We start from the raw sequence: 23,391 nt of genomic DNA, 5'->3' as shown, positions 1-23,391 counted from the left end.
CACCCAGTCCGCCCCCGGCGGCGAGGAGGAGGGCTCGGGAGGGGCCGGCGGGAGGCGGGGGCGTGGCCCCATAAAGGGCTCCGCGCCAGGCCTAGCCCTGCGGTGTCGTGAGCGGCGGAGCAGGGTGCAAGCAGGTAACGCTGCGCGGCTGGGCCCACGGCGGGTGGGGCCGTGGCTGTGCCTTTGTCCTTCTGCTCTTGGGCGCAGTGTCCTCTGTGGGGTGGGTTTCTGACTGGGTTGGAGTTGCTTTTTTGTTGTTTTTTTTAATGTATTTTTTTGTTAGCGTTTGGATAAAGAAAGCCGTGGTCGCTCGGCTGTACCGGTCCCTCTCTATCGGGGGTGTCGCTGAACGCTTCCAGCCGCCGCGGGGTGCCCGCACCTCGGACCCGCTCTGTGGCGCGGGGCTCCTCCCTTCGCGATCCACGCAGTGCCTCTGCGCCGTGACACCCTGCTGTGCCGGCCGGCCTGGGGGCCCCGTAGCCCTCGCTGCTGGGCTGGTGACGGCCCGTTGCGGCCTGGGGCTGGACTCGGGTGCGGCTGCGGCTGGCTGTCATGGGCGATGTGGGAGTAGAGGTGGTGGGCTGGGAGACAGGCTGCAGCGATCGCTGGGCGGGCCCGAGCCGGAGTGCTCCTGTAAGGCTGCGCTGGACGGTGTTGCAATAGTTAATGAGTGACTGCTGGCTCCCAGGCCTTGCTGCAAACCAAGGAGTGTTTGGAATTTGCCGGAGCTTTAAATTGCTTGGGTTAAGTGAAGAAGGAGGTTCTTGTAAGACCTTTGTTGGCCTTTGGCAGATCTGGAGAGTACAAAACCAAAGTGAAAAGGTGACAGAAGGAGGCAGTCCAGAGGAGTTCTTCAGTGAAAGGTACCTGTTGGTGAGCTGACCCTGCCACTGAGAGGAGAAGGGTGCTGGGGCCATGACCAGGGAGACTTGCAGGGTGCTGTCAGTTCCTGAAGAGCCCTCTGTTCCCCCATGCCAGGAAGATATATCTCAGTGCAGGCTCATCTTGTGTACTTTTGTTTTCCCTTATGGCAACACTGCTGCAGAGATCTGAAGCTAGTTTTGCAAAACCTATTGCTATGAGGAGACTGATGTTGTCTGATCTTGTTTAAGTTGGGATCAAACCGCAAAACAAGTGATGGTGAATGCGACTGTGGCTTAAATGAATGACCAAAATTCCTCAGGCTGTGCAAGAACCAAACTGGAGTCTCCTGGCTAATAACCTGTGTCTAGGCCGTGGGAGCATGAGACAATCCTTATACTTACATTGCTGTTACTGGAAGTGGGCCCAAAATACTTGTATAAATAAACTGAGCATAAACTCAGCGTGATCAAACGATGTTAAGCTTTCTCTTGATGACTAGAAAGACGTAATAGGAGTCAAGATTTTCTTTCTGTAGGATAGAAGTGCCTGACTGGTTCATTTTTCAACTTCACGTGCTCCTACTGGGTAAAACAAGGTTGGGAGTTAGTGAACACTGAGCCTGTTCATCTAGGTAAAGTCATTCATGGAGCTCATTATCTGTGAGACTGTTAAGTTCAGGCACAAGGGCTTGGTGTCTCACTGTACTATCCCAGCAGCTATGTACAAGAACTGGGCTGTCTTGGGGGGAAGAAAATGCCAAGTCATAGCCCTTGCATAATTGGAGTTGAGAACCAAGAAACCAGATAATAAAAAAAGCAGGGCACTGTGTTAAGAAGTTGAGTGGATTGTGGGATTGCTGGGTTTTTTTTGGTTTTGTTTTTTTTTTTTTTTTTGTCAGGGAACAAAGTACAACTGGAGGGGTAGAGTTCAGATTTTTTTTTTAAGGCTGAACAAATGTCTTGGGAAACTTCTGTTGCATGTAGAAAACAAATGTGTCCAGTATTTATTTGACCAGCAGAAGTAAAGCTTGTCAGGAGAAAATACTGTCGATGTGTCCCTGCTTCCTTCTTCCCTGGAGAAGGAAGCTATTAAGGAATCTGATGATGTACTAATCTTAGTGCCAGGAATCTGAGCTGTCATTAAAGTAAATGTCAACCTGCATTTTTTTCAGAAAAAAAATGGGAGAAACAGGCAACTGGACTAGGGCTAATAAAGTCTGTAAAAGTGCCCATCTGTTGGTGTGAAATTTGGGTGGGAAGAGTTTGACCATGCTTTCAAACTCCTTTGTACAACTGTAATTCAAGCTCTGAATTAAGCCCATGCCCTTAAATCTCAGCCATTAACCTTTTACTTTATCCCCAGATCTCTCTGGGAGCTGGGATTCCAAGAACAATACCACTTAGATTTTTTCAGGACTTCAGAAGCGGTTGTGTATGTAATGTTAGTACCTCTAATTGTGTTGTAAAAATGCAGGATATGTGTATTGGTTGTGTGTTGGTAGTTTTTAACTTTGTCTGGTTTTTTTACTGCAGATCAAGATGTCTAAAAAAATCAATGGAGGCTCTGTTGTGGAGATGCAAGGAGATGAAATGACACGGGTCATCTGGGAATTAATTAAAGAAAAGCTGATTTTTCCTTATGTAGATCTGGATTTGCACAGGTAATTGCCTTTATGACATTCAGCCAATTGGTACTGCAGTTTGCATGTGTCATTAAGCATTGCTCAAGTTTTATTTACTGTCTTATCACTCCTCCAGCACTAATGTGGAGAGGCTAACTAGCCCTTTTTTATACTGCTAATGTTCAAAGCTGACTCCCTGGCTGTTACCTCAAGGGCCAATCTCACTATGTACTGTGAAGATGTGGGCTCATGGTGAAGGTACTTTGGCTAACTCTCCCCTGGTAGTCCCTCTGGGGATTCCTCACAGCAGTAAGCAGTGAGTGCTTAATAAGAAGTTTCCTCATAGTCGTGGTTTGCGTTTTCTTCTCCTGTCTTTGCTTTCCAGTACCTGGGCAGTCTGCATGGCTTCCCGCAGCCTGAAGAATTAGAAGCATGGGGTGTTTCAGCCATTCCTTGGCTTGATGCCTAGCATTTGTGAACTCTGAGCGAGTTTAGAGCTTCTTGCCATCTCTGAAGACCTGCCCAGAGGGTGAAAGCGTGGTTGTAGGGCACACACTGGCATATTTCCTCAAAGCTTGACCTGTGCTGCTGGCAGTGTAAGCTAACTAGTTGCAACTATTCCCTGAGTTGCAACTATAGTTGCAACTCCCTAGGCTGTGCTCGTACTCTCCCTTCTGGGAAAAACAAGTACTAGTAGCTGGTATGACAAAAGGGGTGTGCTGTGTATAGCATCTGGTCAAGCAGAACAGACAGTTCCTTCCCTTCCTAGCCACTAAGCTTTATTTATTAGATAAATATCCAGCAGTGTTGCTCTTCTCTATGTGGAAAGAGGCCTTCAGTGGAAGCTGCCATTATTAAACCCACAAGTCTGACCGTGTCCCTTGCTCTTGGAGTCATTCGTATGCCGCCTACATCAGGCTTTCTCCTTGCTAGTGTTGAGACCCAGACAAACAGGAACTCAGCAGCACAATATATGTGCACAGTCTGGAGAACATCTATTTTCAAAGAAGGGTAGGAGGAGACAACGCAGACCCCCGACTGAGCCAGCACAATGGCTAGATTCATGCAGAGCTGGCTGTGCTTCAGGGCTATCCCACATTGGGCACTCTCAGAAAGCTGTTAAAACAGGGGGTGTAGGAAACGTGCTTCCTCTGAGTGTTTGAAGGAGACTATTGGCGGTTGTGCTGCCAGAGTGCAATTGTGGGTCCACTGTCAAAGCAGTTTTCAAATTGAAGTCTGGTGTTGCTTTGTATGCTTCAGTAAATGAAGGAAACAAAAACCCTTGGTACAAGAGACTTGAAATAAAGGCCCACATTCACTTTGGGATTGTACTGTTCCATACCATGAGAAAACCAGGCAGAAAGTTCCATTGCCAAGAAGAGAAAGCAGAGGAGATGCAGGCTGTGTCCTATGCTTGGAAGAGAGTCTCAGCCATAAACTGAAGCTGTACTTTGTACACCCTTGCACCAGCAGCTGAAATAACAATATATGAGCCTATGTGTTCTTTTAGTGTGGATGCTGCTGGAGTAAGAGAGGAATAACTTCAGTTATGGCAGAGTGCTGGAATTATGGGGTCTGGTTTCTTTCCCATGGGATGTGAACCAATGCCCTGGGCAATTCTGACTGTTTTTGTGGTTTTGTTACAGCTATGACTTGGGCATTGAGCATCGTGATGCTACAAATGATAAAGTGACAGTGGAAGCTGCTGAAGCCATAAAGAAATACCATGTTGGCATCAAGTGTGCCACCATCACTCCTGATGAGAAAAGAGTAGAAGAGTTCAAGTTGAAGCAGATGTGGAAGTCTCCCAATGGGACAATTAGGAACATCCTAGGTGGAACTGTCTTCAGGGAGGCTATTATCTGCAAGAACATCCCCCGGTTGGTGTCTGGATGGGTGAAACCCATTGTCATTGGCCGTCATGCTTATGGAGATCAAGTGAGTCACTTTATTGCTTACCTCTCTTTTCTTTTTATCTGAACAGTCTTCGTCCTGATCTAGGTCTCCCACCTGTAAGTAGGTCCCACTAGTACTTTGTGCAGCACCTGGCAAGGAGTGGGAGAGCCTGTTTCATGCCTTTGTTCCTTAAAGACTGCAATTGTATAAACAGTATTAATGGGCTGTGCTTAGATTAGACAGGGCTTCACCTAAACACAGGGTGAACCCGTTCCTCTAAGTTGTTTTTTTTTTTCCACTTCTGCAGAATCCTCCTTAAATGTTGTTCATAGCAAAAGCAGACCTGAATGATTGCTAGAAGTGAGGAAAGTTCCTTTGTGTGTGGGTGGTGTTTTTTTCTTACTGCTTTGAACTTGGATCTGTCTTCTAAACTTGATATCAACAGCTGAGGCTTACACAGCACTCCTGCATGGTGTTCTTAATGGACAAATCAGGCTGTAGAATGAAGCAGGGAAACTGGCATTGGTAGAGGTAGTACAAGGCCACGGGAAATGATCATGTAGCACTTAGTGTAGTGGTCTTTGGGCAGTCTAGAGAACAAATATCAGCCATATTGCTCCCTGGGTAAGGATGCCTGCAAAGCAACCAAATATGACAGAAGGAGAGTCTTTTGAGAAGAACAACTGCTTAAATGAGTAAATTCAAAACTGAGGGAGAGTTGTAAGATCAGCTGGGATGGGATAATAAAATAATAAGGATCAACACTGGAGGGGAAAAAAAAATGTGGTCCAACATCCTTAGTAGTGTTGAATAACTAAGAAGGTCAAATAATAATAAACGGTGGATTAAGGGAGAAGGATTAAAACCCTGCCAAAGCACAAGATTAAAACAAAAGGAATAAAGTACAGGACATATTAGCAAGACACTTTTGTAACTTCAGAACACCTTAAGGAACAGATTCAGTAGGAAAGAAACTGCATGAAAAAGGATGACAGATTTCAAGGAAATAGAACCTTAAATAGTACTGTTCAGGACAGTTTGTAAAATGTGTAACAATTTATAGAACATCAAATTCTTATGATATTTGGAAGGCCAGTCTGTAATACAATGGGTAGAAGTAGTGGCTTTTATTAAGATCCTTTATGATTCTCCCTTATTCGTGAGATTAGTGGTTGTGATATGAATGGCTTAGAGAGAAAGGGGAGTTTTCTACTCAGAGGCCACAAAGCACTCTGGGTACTTGGCACCTCTTCTGCAAAGATATGTGCTTATCCCACTTCACGGAGCCCAAGAATCTGCAAGCATTTTCCCATGAAGGGGGTAATCAATTCTGACACAGGCAGATTCTTGAGTACTTATTTCTTGCCTCTCCAGTAAGATAATCCAGGGACCACATAGCCAGTGTAAACAGAGCCTGTTCAACAGATTTGTTTATTTTAAATGCGTCTCTGCACCTTATGCTACACTGGGTTATCTTCAAGGTTCTGTCCTCCTGATAGAGAAAACTATCATAAAATTATCACGGCAATTTTTTTTTTTAACAGTACAGAGCAACCGATTTTGTGGTACCTGGGCCTGGAAAAGTAGAGATGACTTACACTCCAGGAGATGGAGGCAAACCAGTCACCTATCTGGTCCATAACTTTGAAAGTAGGTACTATTTCTAAGTTTTACTTGGAACGGATATTTCTTGGTTTAATTCAACTTTGAATCATTAGTCAAATCTGTCTGATGGTACAGTATCTCTTTGGGAAGTAAAGGATGGAAAAGTCCTGGGCCTTTTTCATCTGTCTGGGAAGTACTGAAAGTTACTTGAAACTTTCCTGGGATCAAAGCAGCACATCAAATGCATGATCATACTAGGCTAGTCACCTGTTATGTTCCTTGTATAATGCCTCTGGTAGTAATATGCATGCTCTTTCCTCTATTCAGAGGGGAAACTTGCTATCTAAATAGTGCTTGACCTGAGGGGAACCATATTTGAGAACAATCCAAGTACAATTTTTCCTGGTTGTAGTTTGTCTTGTGCTCTATATACCTTTCGTAGTTTGTACCCTCATTAAGCAGTCTTTCTCAATAAAAATGAGAACTGACACCAACTCCACAAGGTAGGTAGGAAATTTGACAAGTGTACTCCTGTCTGAGTAGGCTATAACTCAGTTTTCATAGATGCGCTCACAAAGGTATTTGTGTCCTGGCAATGTTAATTTCCTGATGCAGGCATTGCTAGGCTCAGAAAGAGGAGTTCTGACAGTGCTGGGCTGTGTTGTTTAAAACAATTAAACAATTATGTACACCCTTCTAGAATCTAGGATGTTTATGTAGGGGGCAGGACTGAGGAAAACCTTACATCAGTCATCTGTCTTGTCTGTTAATGGTCAAAAGGTTCAGGATTTAAAGCTTGATGGTGACCTGTGTACATGAGCAGGCAATGCTTTATTTCTAGCTACAAAGACCTCTGTAAACCACACAGAATCGCAGTTTCTGTGTATCTGGTTTGGGAAACAGGTACCAAAACTGCTCTGTTACTTAATGTAATTGATTTCTCTGGCATTCTTGCTCACAGGAAACCAAATCTCTAGCATCTCTTGCTGTACAGCCTTTTACACAGAATTCACCTTCTTCACTGCCAGTTCTAATGTGTTTTCATTTGATAGGTGACTGGTGAGCCTGTACTGGAGAGATCTGCCAGTCCTAGCTGTCAGTCTGATTCACTGTCCTGATGCGTTGCATCAGAAAGCAAGGTAGTACCAGAGATAGCAGATCATTGCTGCTGATGTGGGCACGTCCCCTCCCTACTGATAGAAGTTTTTTCCTTATATGTAAATAAGTATTTGAATAAAACTTAACAGCTGTTGTCTAGCTAAGTGTGAAACCATGGCTCCTGAGAACAGTCTTTCTAGTAAGTGATCAAACCTTGTTCTGTCCTTGACTCACTAAGGAAAGCAAGGGAACAACATGTATTTTCATTAGTAAGAAGAGTTCCATTCCATGCCAATACCAACTTCAATGACCTTACTATCATTGCAAGCAGATAAATATCCTCTGGCTTTTCCCTTCTTTCTCTTGCATGCGTATCCATAGAGTAATTAGCTGGAGGTAAGGACAAATGGATATTGAAAAGGTTGTTTTTGTTTTGTTTTTTTTCCAAAATAAAACAAATGTGGAGTGTTTCCAGAATGAAGATCACTGATGAAGGCAGAACAAACTACAGCAGTGTTGGTAGTAAGATGCGTGAAATTAACAGTATATCTACTTTCCACTATAAACATAAAAGCTGTTCTCTATCAATGACAAAGCTTTACTGTGAAGTCCTACATCCTACTTCTATCCACCTCCAGCCTTTCACATGATCTGAATGCTTATTTCCCCAAATTAGTTGGGCAGTAAGTTTATGCATGCTTCTAACACATCTGCATAATACTATATAAGTTATATGAATATTGATAGTGCCTCAGAGCCTTCTCAAGACATAACCTTGCACTTACATGAGTGGTAAGTTCTTCCCACAACTTGCTGGAAGTGAGCCTGAGCAAGTGAAACAAAGCTGCAGGGTATGCCAGACACATGCAATGAAAAGATGTAGGAATGCTTGGTCAAAGCAGGCTCTGATTGATGGAGCTAGTTCAGCAATGTAGTGGAAGTCTGAAGGCACAAGGAACCTAATATGAACAAACCCATTTTTAGCTTTGACTGAACTCCCTGTTCCAAACTGCTGCTTGCTGCTTCAGTGGGAAATACTTTCTATTATTTATCTCATTAGTAGAAATTCAAAAGTGTTTGCTCCTGTCAGTTTTGCTTCTTAAATGTGGATTAGGTAGAAACTTCTTAGGGGTATTAGGTATTAAGATGTACTTAGCCGTATTAAAAAACAAACAAACAAAAAAAACCACCTTGCTTATCCATGCATTGGAAGACTGTTCCAGCTTTGAGCTGGTAGTGCAAAGTGAATCTTTCCCTGAAAGAATCAGCTGTGATATACTTTTCATTTTATGACACCTGGGAGTAATGCTAGCCTGCCTGCCTGAGTACGCTATGAGGAGACTGGCGAATCCTTAACCAAAACTAAACCTATTTGCATCCTGTCTGTTCTCCTTCTGCTAACAGGCTGTGGTGGTGTAGCCATGGGAATGTACAATCTTGACCAGTCTATCAAGGATTTTGCCCATAGTTCCTTCCAAATGGCGCTGTCTAAAGGCTGGCCCCTTTACATGAGCACCAAGAATACCATCCTGAAGAGATATGATGGCCGCTTTAAAGACATCTTCCAAGAGATCTATGACAGGTAATTATGATGGTTGTGTACTTCCTACCACAGTGCATTGGTCTGCAGCAGAAACATCTCCAGTCTTGTGAGCTTGTGCAGTTAATTCAGCATCTTCAGACACCTGGTGGCAGTGGCAAGCACCCTTCAGGAGGGCTCTACATCTTTTCTGTCATAGTTCCCCTTGTCCCACAGGACACAGTACTTAAGGCTGTGCTGCATCTGGCTTTGATGTTCATTGGACAGAGAGCCACAGATTCTCTATGGGTTCTCCCATGATTCTGAACAGACTCGCATTGGCTTTAACAGTTGAGGAAGAAGAAAAGAGCAAAGATGATGAAAATTCTTCTGGATTTTGTCTGTTTTCTTTTAATCTCATCTCCATACACCCCACTATGCACACTTACTTGCACAAACTATGCATCCTGTTTTAATCTATATATCAGGGTGTTCTGATTTTTCTTTTCCAGAGAATACAAGTCCCAGTTTGAGGCCAAGAAGATCTGGTATGAACATAGGCTAATTGATGATATGGTTGCTCAGGCCCTGAAATCTGAAGGAGGCTTTGTCTGGGCCTGCAAGAACTATGATGGGGATGTGCAGTCTGACTCCGTCGCACAAGGTATGAGAAGTTTCCTGTGCTACGCTTAGTAAACTCAATAAGTAAAGTCAATAGCAGTTTCTTATGGTGTTCTGTCATTATCTTATGTAATGGCCCAAGAGATGGTGTTGAGTCTCAGAAGTTATATTTCATACCTGTGCCCAGTCATGGAGCTATTAAGCAGGCAGATAATTTGACTTCACTTTGACAAGAAGTTCCACTGAATGTAGACAACATATTTAGGCGTACTCCTTTACCAGACAGCAGTATAATAACCAACAGCTTTCCATTCTAATCACCGATCAGTGGTGAGAATACTGGCAGGTGCTATACAGATAAGCAGGAAAACTTTGAAGACCTAAAGCAAGCTGTCATACATTAAGCTTTATAGATTTGTAATGCTTGACCAAAATCCTGTGTAATCATACTGCCTGATGCCAAAACAATATATATTCTGCATCTATATTCTGCAATATAGATGCAGAAACCCACAGGACAAGATGTGGCTTTATGTGATAAGTTCTTTCTTAAGTTAAGGCCAGTAAGTTGTCTCCCACAGAACAAGATGTGTTGGATTACTGCACAAAGAAGCCTTCAAACATGCAGATCTCTGAAACCTGCAAGGTTAGAGGTGGCATGAATGTCCAGTTCTGCCAGCTGACTGTTCCTTTCACTGGAGCAGATGCTGACATGGAATAGGTTTGTTTCCTATCACCTCTTGGTGAGGTAGCAACTGGCAGCCCAACACTACTTGCTTAGGATTTTCTGTTCTCAAAAAAAAAAAAAAAAAACCCACAGCCATCCAGCAAGTTAGGTGGGAATATTAATGTTCTTGAAATGGGACAGGATATCTACATGTCTATACCTTGTGGTTCAGCAACACTGTTCATAGGAGTTACTGGCTAGTTCTGAAAGTAGAAAATTAGTTGCAGCAGCTCTGCTGTTCAGGAATACTTGCAGCAGAGTTTACAAAACTCTCTCATAACTGAAATAAGGGGGGTTTAGATGAGCACCTTGTTTAGAAGACTGAACTATGTATTCTGTAGGTTATGGCTCTCTGGGCATGATGACCAGCGTGCTGATCTGCCCTGATGGCAAGACTGTTGAAGCAGAAGCTGCACATGGCACAGTTACTCGTCACTACCGCATGCACCAGAAAGGCCAAGAAACCTCCACTAACCCCATTGGTGAGCTTCCTTTCACTGCCCTTCAGTGATCTCTATGCATGACAGTACAGATTTGGAGTAAGAATCCACATCCTTTCTGGAGAACATAGCACCACAGAGTAGTTCACACTGGTAGTTCATAATGCACTTGTCTTTCACGGAGACATCGGAGCAAAATCAGGCTGCAATGGAGTCCAAGCAATAAGCTTGATACAACCTAGCCGACGAGACATGCTGTCATTCTTCTGCTGGTGGATTTATAGCCACACTGGTCTTACGGTTTAGGTTGGTAGCTGTTTATTTTACTCCCCTCTCTGGTCCAGAAAAAACAGCCACCTATCAACTGTGTATGTACTTTAAGTATAAATTCACCTAGAATGGCATGTGAGAAAAAGATATAATGTAATGCAAGACTAGAAAGAAGAGGCACTGTTCTGTCACAAGGACAGCAGAGTCCCACTTACAGGCCTTTCTGACTTGGGAAGGAACAAAATAAAGTGGCAGGCGCAAAGAGAAGATTTCGGGAGTCAGGGAGTAGTTTGAGTTTCTCTTTTCTTTAGAGCTGCACAAAATATAAAGGATGCCTACCTGAAGATAGGAAGTCTGGTGTGGGAAAGAAAACATGCAACTTTCTTCTGTTTTCAGTGTTATTGTTAAAATGTGTATATATATACTTTGTGTACCAACTAAGTTTAGTACAACGTCCTAGGAATCCTAGAAAATCCTAGAAGGAACAGAATAATCTAGTGTTCTCTCTCAGCCTCCATCTTTGCGTGGACAAGAGGACTAGCTCACAGAGCTAAACTGGACAACAACTCTAGCCTCAAGACGTTTGCAAATGCCCTGGAAGAAGTGTGCATTGAGACCATTGAATCAGGTTTCATGACAAAGGACCTTGCTGCTTGTATCAAAGGCCTACCTAAGTAAGTGCATAAAATGTAAATCAGTTATGCTTCGCAGGGACTTGTTTTTCCAGAAAAACTAAGTAAACACTTGTTGGAAAGTTATTTTAGTGTATATGGTATGGAATTGCAGGAGTTTATTCACATAACACAGCTATTCTGTAGCTGGCGCTCTACAAAGGGAGCATTAAACACTCTCTGCACCAAGTACCTTAGTCTAGGCTGCTCTGTCCTTCCTACTGTGGCAAACTCTTGGCAGAGGGGAAATAGAAGTATAAAGTAGTTCTTTGCAGTTCTTTTTTTTTTTTTAAATAGGCTGGGTACATTGGTCAGAACTTTTCCTGCCCAGTTATTAGGATGGAGACCTGTCTCTCTGCAAAGTACACCTGGCTCCCTCTTTTCTGGGTCCTTTTCACAAAATGATAAATAGCTGACTGTGGTGGTTTTAGAGGCAAGGCTCAAACCTCTTTGAGCAGTCTTCTCCCACTTTGAGAATTGAACAGTATCACAACTAATGTCTGTCTTTTTTATTTTTTTCCCCCCTCAGTGTCACACGTTCTGACTACCTGAACACCTTTGAATTCATGGACAAGCTTGCTGCAAACCTGAAGGGGAAGCTGGCCTCTCTGCCCAAACTTTAAGGCTTGGGTTCTACTTGAGCTCCACTAAGAAATTCCCACTTAAACTGCAGTCTAAGTGGCACTACATCACTGTTTTATAACATTTCAAATACTAGACAAAAATGAACGTGTAAACTTTTTAAATGTTTAAAATACACTTCTTAAATCTCTTGAGCTGCTAGGCTAGGCCTTACTTGACTAAGGAGCTGAATGTAATAGTCTTCAAGCTTACTATGGGCCTAGATTCCTTATGTCATTCAGAGCAAACTTGAGGTTCCTCTCTTATGACTTTATGTTGTTTTCCTTCTTCTCAAACCGAAAGCCAGTCTATGTCACATCTCTGGTCAAACCAGCAGTGACTTACTGTCCAACAGACCTGGGAAATCAGACCCATCCTTATTGTTCCACTATTGTCCACTGAGTATAAATGAGCTCACAAGATTGTGACAACTCTACTACAGCCCCTTTCTTAATGTACCTTTTAGTGCCAACTACAGCACAGTATCCCCATAACAAGGAATTTAAGTCAAAATTAGCATTTGAGAAGAAGCACTTAGTAAATGCTGGAAACAAACCCTATAGGCTAAAAGCCTAGTAAAACTGCACCAGTATCTTAAATGCAGGCTGTGCATTTAGATATGCCTCACATCCAGTCAGGAGGAATAGGAACTATTCTGTCTTCCCCCTCCCATGCAGTTCATTAAGGTGCAGAATGTTTCTCCAGTTGTCTGAGGTATCACATACACTTACTGTGATACAGCAAGTCAGCTAATGACTGTGAAGAACTATTCCATCCTTTTATTTTTTTTTAAAGAATAGTTTAGTTCAGACTAAAATAAAAGCCAACTAACATTCTTTGTGTCTGTTTACTTCGTGTGAGTAGGAACAGGGGGGAAATCCTGCCTCAGAAATGGAACTAGGTACCTTTCAGTACTGTCCACTGCATATTGCGTCAGAGAGTTATAATGTGACGTAAATGTGAAACAATTTCTCTCCCTTCTCAGACCAAAGTTTTAATTTGTTGTGGCTTACGGTAATGTGTCAGCTGCCCTGTGATGGTAAGCATCAGGTAGTGCACAAGAATCTGAAGTTACCACTTGTCTTGATACTTTCTTTTGGGAATGATGGGAACACTTTAGCAAGTACAGGTTAGCAGCTGCGTGCGGGTGTAGGTGTAACACTGCACTAGCTGCCCACCTCCTTTGAAGGACCCTGGGTGGAACTCAAGCCCTTGAAACAGAAAGGCCCCACAAAATCAGTAACCCACTGACTGACTTGGGTGAGCCCTTTATAAAATTAAGCTTGTACATTAAATACTCTGCCCAAAGAGGTCAGGGGATAGGTGTCACAAGGTTTTTGTATTATCTACATAGGAGACTTTATTTACACTTTAAAAAAAGCTATACAGAACACTAGATACATCCTAGTAAAGACACAGAAGCAGGAACTTACAGGCTACATGCTTAACTGCTACATCACTTCTTGCTTCTTGACTCCCATTGATGTTAGCTCGCTTGCCTTGGCACTGGGACATCCTACGGGAAGCCATTCTTCTTTGATATTCTTGGTCAGTTCTTTGGGTTTGGACCTCCTCTTCTTTTTGGTTTTGTGAACAGGAGAGTGGAGGAACTCTGTGTTTGTAAATGGGTCACCCCGCCTCAGTTTGCTGTGGAAGCAGAAGCATTGTATTAAACCACCAAGAGATTTCAGAATATATGTGATTTCAGTCTCTACAGTTTCTGGATTTACTGAAATGCTTCCACCATCAGATGACTCAGTAGTAAAAGTTTATTCCTTATACAGTACAGCAGCAGCTGTACCAATACAGAGAGTACTTTCTGACTCATTATAGCCAACTTCTCACTAGTTCAAACAGTGATACTGAAAAACATAGTATCACTTAGCCAGCACAGACATTATTTTATTAAAATCAATTTAACAGAAGACATCACTTTATGAGCTAAATGTACAGTATGTACAGTACAGAGTTAACTGTAAAGTACAGTAGCCACTGTCTGTACTGAATGAGTAGTTGCTTTGTGAAAAAATGCAGCTACTTGCTTTGGTTCTCAAATCCACTAGAAAAAGCAAATACAGACACAACCTGCTCATGGGGTTTGGTGGTTTCACACCAATGGCTAGCTAAGCTCCACCACACTGCTCTCTCACTGCCACCCCAACAGCACAGGGGGAGAAAATATGATGAGAAAAAGCTCATGAGTTAAGGACAGGGAGAGCACTCACCAATTACAGTCACGGGCAAAACCAACCCAGCATAAAGGAGATTAAGGCAATTTCCTGCTACTAACAGATTAAAGCAGCAAGTACTTAAACAAAAAAGATACCTTTCCTGCTGCTCTCCCCCCTGTATCTATTTCTTTACTCTGAGCAGCACAGGGAAATGGGGCTGTGGTTAGTCCAACACTTATCTCCACCACTCCTTCACAGTCACTCCCTTCCCCTATTCAAGCACAGGGTCCCTCCCCATGTCCTTCCCAAACCGATCTTATGCGGACTTCCCACAGACTGCAGCTCTTCAAGAACTGAACATGGGTTCATACCACAGACTGTAGTCTTTCAGGAACAAATTCCTCCAGCACAGGCACAACAGGCAGCTGCTCCTCTCTAAGCTCCTCACAGGCTGCAATTCTGGCCAAGAGTTTGCTCCTGCGTGGGCTCCTCTCCGTGGGCTGCAACCTCCTTCAAGCTATGTCCACCTGCTCTGCCATGGGCTGCTGAATGGCTGTCTACTCCAGCATGGTACCCCATGGGCTACAGGAGACTCCACCATGGGCCTCTCCACTAGCTGCAGGGGAACCTCCTTCCCCTCCTTCTTCACTGACCTCGGTGCCTGCAAGACCTCTACATTTACTCACTCATCTCTCCCAGCTCCTGTGTCCTGTATTTTATCCTCACACTAACCCCTTATTAGCACAAGGGTACCACATACGCAGACTTGATAAGACATGTATTTGTTCAGTGAAGGAAGTAACATCTTTGATAGCTTGCTAACAGAAGCCTACACACACGTATGCTAATGCATAATTTATGCTTAATCAAACTGTGGTAAAGAGGAACTCACAGAAACACAAAGGGTAGGAGGAACTGAAAGACCAACAAAGCATCAGAGGATTAAGCCCTGGACAGCAATTGTGTGAGAGCAGAGCAGGGTGTGCAGCACTGGAAAAGCCATGGAATGAATAGCTGAAATTCCCACCGCTTGAGATTCGGCTCTCTGTAGCAGGCTGGGTCTCGTCTCCGCCTGGATGCACGTTCTGGTACTTCTTCCAAGCTGGGGAGGAGAGACGGAGTCCTGGCATTGGTCAAGTCCTGTAGTGGCCTGATCTCTAAAGAAACACATTCACAGATGAGCTGATCAAAATGTTTCCAAATAATTTCCAAATATCCTTAGAAAAACAGCTTCCAGATGTCTGCATTACCAGGTTTCTCTGAACACTGCCTAAACCTGAATCTAATCACATTACCTCTAAACTCAGGAGACCATTTTTGTTCCAAAATCCTATACTTGTTCCTCACAAGTGAGCTCATTAATCAAATTAGGCTTCTCGCTGAAAAAATACAGGTCTTAAATATTACAAATATAATTGGGCCCAAACGGAGTAGCTTCCCTCTGCAAAAATGGGAGCTGACAGTTCTAGTGTCCAGTAGACAGCCTATAGAAAGCAAGGCACCCAAACAACCTAGGAGACTTCCAGCAAGGCTTCCTATAATGCAGGACCCCGACAGTGTTTACTGCATCTTTGAAAGCCAGGTCAGCCAAGAAGGCCCTACAAAGTACAGCTCACTTGTAGATAGAACAGGCCTGTCTGTGAATAGCTACAGGAAGAAAAAAAAATCCCCACACAACTCCACCTAACTCTTCACAGAATATCCAGTAACATTAAGATCCTAAAAAGAGTCAGATTAAGTGCTGAACTACTGTTTCCACCCACAAGATATACCCTCCAAATCCCTTGGAAAACAAAACAAAAAAACAGGAACAACTAAAAAGGAAAAAAAAAAAGAGGAAAAAAAAAACACCTCAAAAATGTTTAAGTGGTATCTTCAATGAAAATTCTTTTAAAGTTAAAAAGTCTGAACCCTTGCAGCACTAACCATGAAAAACCTGCTATCATACTCTATTCCCCAATAATGCTGACTGATGGGCAGGGCTAGCATCAAGTTACACCTTTCAATGGGTTGAGATCAGTTTTCTAAATAGACAAGCATGTCCCATGGACAACAAAGTGGGAAAAGAAGGGACTCACAGAACACACTTTCAGTGTTATCCTCAAGTTCATTCATGTAAGAGCAATCTGATGTTCTTAAAGGAATGCTATTATACTACATACAAATGCAGCCACAGGAATGACTGGTCAGCTTAAGTGGAAGAGTAAATGCACACTGATCTTTAACTCTAAAAAACAGAAGAGCAGAGGAGCAGAAATATATGCATTATCTGCACAGTCTTTAGTATTTACCTCCAAATACAGGTCCCCTCCCCAGCCTGCCACCTACCAGGATCCTGTGAAGGTGAACTTTGGGAACAATGATTAGAACTTGACACAACCTGGTTTCTTTCCCCAGATACTTCTTCTGCACCTCTTTCTTTAAATTGAAGAGAGCTTTCTGGCCAAAGGGAGGATTTTTCTGGAGTTCCATTGCCTTCAGTCTCTGACTTTTTGGAAACTGGTAGATCTGTAAGCCCAGAGCTGACAGGCAAATCTGTAGAACAGACCACAGAAGAGGACTCGAGGCTCTGTGAAAGGTCCATAAGTTTACTTGTAAGTGATATGTCAGCTATCTGCTCTTCCAGGGAGGCATCCAGCTCAGACAGCAGATAGGTAGGGCAGGAGTGTTTCTCAATCAGCACAGTTTGCTTTGATACGAGTTCTGTAGAACTTTCATGGAGGACACTGGCACCATCGCTCTGTTTGGCTACAGAATCGGCCTTTGGAGGAGCAGAGGTTTTTCTCTTCCTCCGAGGCTTTGGTTTGCAATCACCGTCTTTTTCCAAAGAACTGGTGTTGACAGCTTTAGTTTGCTCCTTTTCTTGAGGGTCCTCTGTTTGTTTTTCATTGTTCTGAGCAGCTACCATCCTCTGAACTCTGGGAATTTTGCTAGCTTTGCTCCCAGGAATACACCTGGATGGTACCATTTCATCCTTTTTAAAATCTGTCTGGACACAATCCAAGTTTCCTGTAACATCCAAAGGACAGACAAAATAAGTCCTCTTTCTACATTTATCTAGTGAATCCTTTATGCCATCTTTAGCTATTCCTTGAACATCTATAAATGACCCAAAATTATCTTCATTTTTCTGACCCCTACAACTGCTTTCCATGACAGTCTTCCTCCTGCTTATCTGGCTCTTTTTACGTTGCTCTTCAGCTTTGGCCTCTGGTATTTTTTCCGTGCTGCTTGGCAAATTCTCCTCAAAGTCATTTATTTGACTAATTACTCTAGTTTTTCTATTGGTTTTCTGTCTGATGCTCTTTGTGCTCACATTTGATGAGTCTTCCTGTAAAGCACATGCACTTAAAGTCCCATCCCTCAACAAAAATAAATTTTGCAGACTGCAGTCATCTGAGGGAACTTTATGACTTGAGACAGTATGAACTGGGCTTTTTAACAAGCTGCTCTCCATGCTTTGGAACTCAACAATTCCATCTTTCTTGACTTGCACTAAGTCACCACTTCCAAGACTACTCAGCTGTGGTGGGTTCACCATGTACGTTCTTCTGATTCTGACCTTATTAGGAGAATGAGAACATTGCTCCACACCAGAGCCTCTGTTCTTCCTGTCCAAAGCCCCAACACAAGCCTTCTGCCCCATATCAGAAGCCTCTGACCCACTAGGCCATGTTGCAGCTTCTGACAAAATAAGCTTTTGGGTATCCTCTTTGCTTTGGAGTATATCTGGACCACTTTTTGCATTGGTTTTAATCACATTTGTTTTCTTTCTTCCTGCACTTGCTTTTTTAACAGTCTTTTTCTCACCAGTTTTGCAATTAACTTTACTTTTAATCTTTACAGGAACAAACTCCATGACTTCACTATAGCTGGGATCTACTTCAACACTACACCCAGTTTCTTCAGCCTGTGGCTGATCACAAAAAGCTTCTTTAACTGGAAATTTTCTATTGGGACTAACAGTGGCTTCAGGGGGTGAAACCAGAGAGCTGGGAGATTTCAGCTGTGGCTGTGCGTTGCCCTTGCTGAAGCTGCTGCTATCCTTTGCGATACCACACCAGGTTGCCCGAGTTGAACTGCCATGTAGGATGGTATCCACACTTGAAGACTCAGTGCTTGTTGCAAACCAAGTGGAACGTTTTCTCCTCTGCGTAACATGCCCTTGTGAGAGACGATCACAGAAGTGCTTCACCATCTCATCTTCATATGGAAGTGGATGACTTTCCCAGTCAAGTGCTGACAAATTGTTGAGATTTTGTTGGGTGGCACACAAGGACTCTGTTAGAAAGATAAAATTCATTCTTAAGACTCAGAAATGTAGCAGACAAAAGTCAATTTTCTCAGTACCACTAAGAAATATGCCCTGCAATCCTACCACAAAACCAGAAGATAGAAAAAGCATGATTTTTGTTCCACAGACTCCACAAACTCACCATAGTAACAGAATTGCTCGGCTTTGGTCAGAACAAAGGCAGCCCAAATCAAGATACCTTAACTACAGCCCAAATCAAGATACCTTAACTACCCCCAATATCTAGGGATGCTCACAATCAATGTGAGTTATTACTCTGTCAACGGTTTACGGGTGTCCCGCCCAGTTCCGTGATGAAGGGGACGGGTGATCCATGGGTCCATGCCCCAGGAAAAGGGAAAAAGGGAAAAGGGTAAGGAGATGGCCCTGAGATCAAAGAACAGCGGCAACAATCTGAGGAGAAACAAACTAATTTACTAAATAAAATATCGGAATGCAAAACAACACACTATAATACAATATAATTACAATTTAAGCTGATAAATCCAATACAGAGAGAGAGAATGTCCCAAAATCAAGGTAGGCCTTACTCTGGTCATGAAAAACATGAAAAATCCAGATGAACAGGAGCGGTGCACCCAATTGCCTTCCAGGGAATTGCACTTTCAGACACTTATGAAAACCTTATGTAAGCTCAGTGCCTGTTCCTCAGGATGCCTGATGAGTGCTCTTGAGATACTGTAAATATGTCAGCTATTCCCAGTGAGACATCCCATTCTGGGATACCCATAGTTCTTGCAATATCAATGTCACCGAAATATACAGGTCCTAACAGTAATTTAGAAGCACAGGAGCTATAGCTACAAGCTAAGGGGAGCCATAGCACATACATGCCAAATCATACCAGAACAACTACTGAAGATGCACGTACCTCCAAAGAGGCAAGAGTCAAGCAAAGCCTCTTGTGCTTCCATTCTTTCACTCTGTTTCGTCTCATTTTCTTTCTGTTGGAACTGAGGCTTCCCAGCAAACGGAGGTGGCAAAGCATCTTCAGAAACAACAGACAAAGTTTCCAGGGGCTTATCAGGAGCACATCTCTGAAGATCTAATGAGGACCTCTGTACTGCTGTGGAGCTGACACTTTGTTGTCTCAAATCACTTGGCTTTGAAATGGGCACCCTCAGTGGCATTGCTGCAGTGCTGGTGAGAAAGAATAGCAGCAATGCAGCATGTTCCACACCTGCAACATGCTGAAGTGTGAAAACACAGCTTTCACCTGCCAAAAGCCACTAAGCTGAAATACATTTCTGAAGGCTTCAGATGCTGAAGAACACACACTGCCTGTCCAGGACAGACTTTTCACTTTATGTGCAAGAACAATTCATAAGGAAAGCGCACCTCTACGTATGCAGAAGCAGGAAAAAAAATACAGAGGCAACATGGAAGTATAGCCTTTTTCCACATAGCTACATGCATGCTTAAGTATTCTTGTAGAAGAGGATCATAGGAGTCATCATTAGCAGAAATAGGATCTAACTGTTTACAATAGCTACAGTTAAACCATCACAGCAGTAAATTCAAAGGACAGGGCTTTTTCTCCAAAGGATCTACCATCTGTGTGAGGCAACATAGGCTGGGAAGGAAATCTCTTAGAGCACTCCCCATAAAGAAAAAAAAACTTACCTGAAAGCAATGTGTTTTCAAAGGGCAAGCTCATGTAAAAAAAAAACTTGGCACTAGGACAAATAAGATGAGAAATGGCAGCAGAAAGACAGGTTAAAGGAAAAAAGCGAGAAGGAATGTTTTAGAGAAGACAAGTCATGAGAAACAAACAACTGGACACACACATAGAACACAAGAGGTATTTCAGCATCTGACTTTAAGGCCAACCTCAGAAGATGACCATCCACGATATCATCAGCCCAGCTATCTTCAGTCATGCTGTTCTTCTGGCCATTAGACAGGGCCAGAGGACTTGTACGGTACTGGAGAGCAGATAAACAGAAAGGGAGTTTAAATTTCTTGCAGTCACCTGTGCAAACGCCTGCACACAGACAGTAGCAACTCGGTTTCACCCAGGAGAGTGTCAAATACTGCTAGTGACCCTCTTCCATTTAAAACTGCACAGAGGTCCTGTCCTCCCACTCCAAGGTTTCTACACAACTGCATCTCCTGGAGAAGGCAGTTTATTCATCTCTTAAGAGAACTTTAGCTATACTGGCCAAGGCCTATGCCAGCAACTTCCTGTTTACTAAAAGTCATTTACTGTGAAAATTATACACAATGAGTAGCAGCAGAATCACATTCTGCCTCCACAGGCAGAAGGATAAACTTAAACTAGTTTAGATAATCTGAGACTAGGAAGTGGGAAGATTCCACATACACTACAAGAGGCATTAGCACCAGGCTAAAAACAAGGATGCGGCCAGAACATTTCAAGCAAGCCAAGAAAAATGGCAAAATTGTTCAACACTGAATTTAGCAGGAGACAAACATGGCCTCCTTTCCTGTACAACCAGCGGCACGCTCACATTTCCAACTGCTTACCTCAGAAAGCCGAGCCATCTTAACTGACTCCACAAGGTTTTCAAGTTCTTTCAAGATTTTATTCTATGTTAGGGAAACACAGAGAAACAATAAGAGTATTAAATCAAAACATCTGTTCCAACAACAATTCTGGCAGCCATAAAAAAGCATAGCTCCTCTGGGGAGAACATAGCTTAAAAGAAAGAATGTACATGTAAATGGAGACTCATTTCAGATGTGGAAGGTAGGGAGAGTCAGTGACAGCTCACACACCTCTTCCAAGGCAGAGGTGCTAGCGCTGCCCACCAACCCCGTTAGTGCCATACCAGGAAGCACAGCTTGTTTCGCAGCAAAGCATTCTGGAAGTGGCACTGTTCCAACTCCATCTGCAAGATGACCTTCTCCTTGGCATGCCGCTGTGCATTAGCTTTCTCCGCATTGAGGGCCAGCGCCAGTGCTTTATTGTTGTGCTTCAGGGAAACTTTAATAATGGAGGAGTTGTCTGTAAGCAAGAGAAGCACCATGGTGAATCAGCATTCAAGGTTTCATCCATACCTTTCTCCTCTCTTGTCATACTTCCTTCTCTTCCCAGATTAACCTTCCCTCAGGCTTAGATCTCTACAACTCAACAGTCCTCTACACAAAGTCAGCAATACAATTTATTCCCATATGGTGGTAGGTATGGAATTCTCCAGAAAGCAGCAAGGAAGACTTTCTATAATAACCTGAAACACTTTAGTTCCTGACGTCTTCTCCATTTTCAGAGGATCATGCTCAGTCAGTAACCTATCTTTCAAATCTTAATGAATGATAGTATGGCTTGGGAGCTGAGTACAGACAGGCATGCTTCTGATTGAAAAAGCCGGCTACAGCTCTTGGTCTTTATCTCCATCCAAAAAGGAGACACCTACTTTCCTCCATAGCATGCCTTGAGCAGATTTCAAACCACTTTTCCCAACTTTATGATGAATAAATGGGAGTAACAGTAATATTTAATTTTATACACTATTTCTCCAATATTTCCCCTATAAATCCAATTGGACTAGCTTCTGCAATGGCACATAAACATTAAAACTCCTCCTCCGTTTACTTCTGTTGCTTGGATGCTAATACAGACCCTGAGGATTCAGCTGCCCAGAGAGAGTTGTCCAATGCCACTGGAGATGCTCTCCAGCAGCCTGCAACTGCCCCAGCCGCTGCTTTGAAGGTGCCAGCTGCTCCTCCATGGGTTCTGTTTTACTCGCCAGTCACATATCCCTCAGACACCTTTGAACACCTCAGGGGGCACTTGACATTCATTTGCAGGGGTACCGAGTTCTCTGGAAGCCCGAAGGCTGGTGAGGTGTTGTTAACTATAAGCTTTGGCTAAGAGACTGCCCCCAAACCCCTAGGCCCAAGCTACAAACACTCTGTGAAACAAAACACTCACTGATGATTTTCGTTTTGATTTTTGACGCAATTGAGGCGTTCAACTTGGCGGCCCTGAGGACACCGTTTTTCTTCTCCCGCATCCGCTCTCTTACATCGCTCAGGCCGAAGGACGCTTCGGAGGCCTTCTGGTATGCCATCGCTGGAAGGGGGGACACCAGGTAGGGTTAGCGCGGCGCGCTCCCCTGCACTGAGTAGCACTCCCCGCCGAAGACTTACTTCCCCCGAGACGAGCTGCCGCCTCACCCCGCCCCGCACCCCGCCGGCAGGGCGAGGCCGCGGCACACCGCGCTGCACTTCCGTAGGCCGTTACAGCCCCCTAAGCCCTCCGCCGACTCCCCCAGGCCAGCGGCCCCCGGCGAAGCCCCCTCCCTTCCCTTCCCTTCCCTCACCTCGCCTCCCGGCGGGACGGCAGCCCCTCGCCACACGCGAGGAAGGAAGAGGGGAGGAACGGCAACCGTACCCGCCGCAGACGTTTGAATTCAAACAGGGCGGCAGACGGCCCGCCTCTCGCCTCACCCCGCCCCGGCGGCGGGCAGGGCGGGCGCATGACAGGCGCTGCTCCGCAGAGGAAAGGCAGGAGCTCCTTGCGGGTGGCCCGCTACCCTCCTTCCCACTCAACTGTTCCAAAAGGTATTTTTTTTCCCCCCAGTAATTTACATTTTAGTCCAAATTAATGCATTCCTATCCAAACACCTTTGAGTTTATCTTCAAGAAGCTGCCTTTGCATATGCAGATATCCAGACCGAACAATCCCAGCTTCCTCAGCTGCTCCTCATAAGGCCTGTGCTCCAGACCCCTCACCAGCTTCGTCGCCCTCCTCTGAACACGCTCCAGGGCCTCAATGTCTTTCTTGCAGTGAGGGGCCCAAAACTGGACACAGTACTCAAGGTGCAGCCTCACCAGGGCTGAGTACAGAGGGACAATGACTTCCCTACTCCTACTGGCAACACTATTTCTGATACAAGCCAGGATGCTATTGGCCTTCTTGGCCACCTGGGCACACTGCTGGCTCATGCTCAGCCGAGCATCGACCAATACCCCCAGGTCTGTTTCCT

General features: G+C 44.0%; 2 protein-coding genes across 4 annotated transcripts; one reads left to right on the top strand and one right to left on the bottom strand.

The window, feature by feature from the left end:
* On the top strand, positions 1 to 12,789 carry IDH1 (isocitrate dehydrogenase (NADP(+)) 1, cytosolic). 3 transcript variants are annotated; one of them, XM_021398644.1, is made up of 10 exons: positions 73 to 134; positions 793 to 863; positions 2,397 to 2,524; positions 4,132 to 4,423; positions 5,926 to 6,031; positions 8,489 to 8,666; positions 9,116 to 9,267; positions 10,293 to 10,433; positions 11,173 to 11,335; positions 11,862 to 11,955. In XM_021398644.1, the coding sequence occupies exons 3-10, from the start codon at positions 2,403 to 2,405 to the stop codon at positions 11,953 to 11,955; spliced, it is 1,248 nt and encodes a 415-aa protein (XP_021254319.1). In that variant the 5' UTR covers positions 73 to 134; positions 793 to 863; positions 2,397 to 2,402. The 3 variants fall into 3 exon arrangements, with proteins under 3 accessions (XP_021254318.1, XP_021254319.1, XP_021254317.1); XM_021398643.1 differs by lacking the exon at positions 793 to 863 and having other exon boundaries at positions 1 to 134; XM_021398642.1 differs by lacking the exons at positions 73 to 134; positions 793 to 863 and having other exon boundaries at positions 2,403 to 2,524; positions 11,862 to 12,789.
* LOC110399621 (shugoshin 1-like) lies at positions 13,274 to 22,961 on the bottom strand. The gene is made up of 9 exons (XM_021398631.1): positions 22,726 to 22,961; positions 22,335 to 22,475; positions 21,232 to 21,407; positions 20,927 to 20,989; positions 20,270 to 20,364; positions 19,311 to 19,579; positions 16,453 to 18,405; positions 15,152 to 15,281; positions 13,274 to 13,600 (listed from the first exon to the last, which is right to left on the bottom strand). The coding sequence occupies exons 2-9, from the start codon at positions 22,471 to 22,473 to the stop codon at positions 13,405 to 13,407; spliced, it is 3,021 nt and encodes a 1,006-aa protein (XP_021254306.1). The 5' UTR covers positions 22,474 to 22,475; positions 22,726 to 22,961; the 3' UTR covers positions 13,274 to 13,404.

This window comes from Numida meleagris, chromosome 5 (genome assembly GCF_002078875.1).
Source record: "Numida meleagris isolate 19003 breed g44 Domestic line chromosome 5, NumMel1.0, whole genome shotgun sequence".
NCBI lineage: Eukaryota > Metazoa > Chordata > Aves > Galliformes > Numididae > Numida > Numida meleagris.
This window is presented reverse-complemented; position numbering and strand designations above follow the sequence as displayed.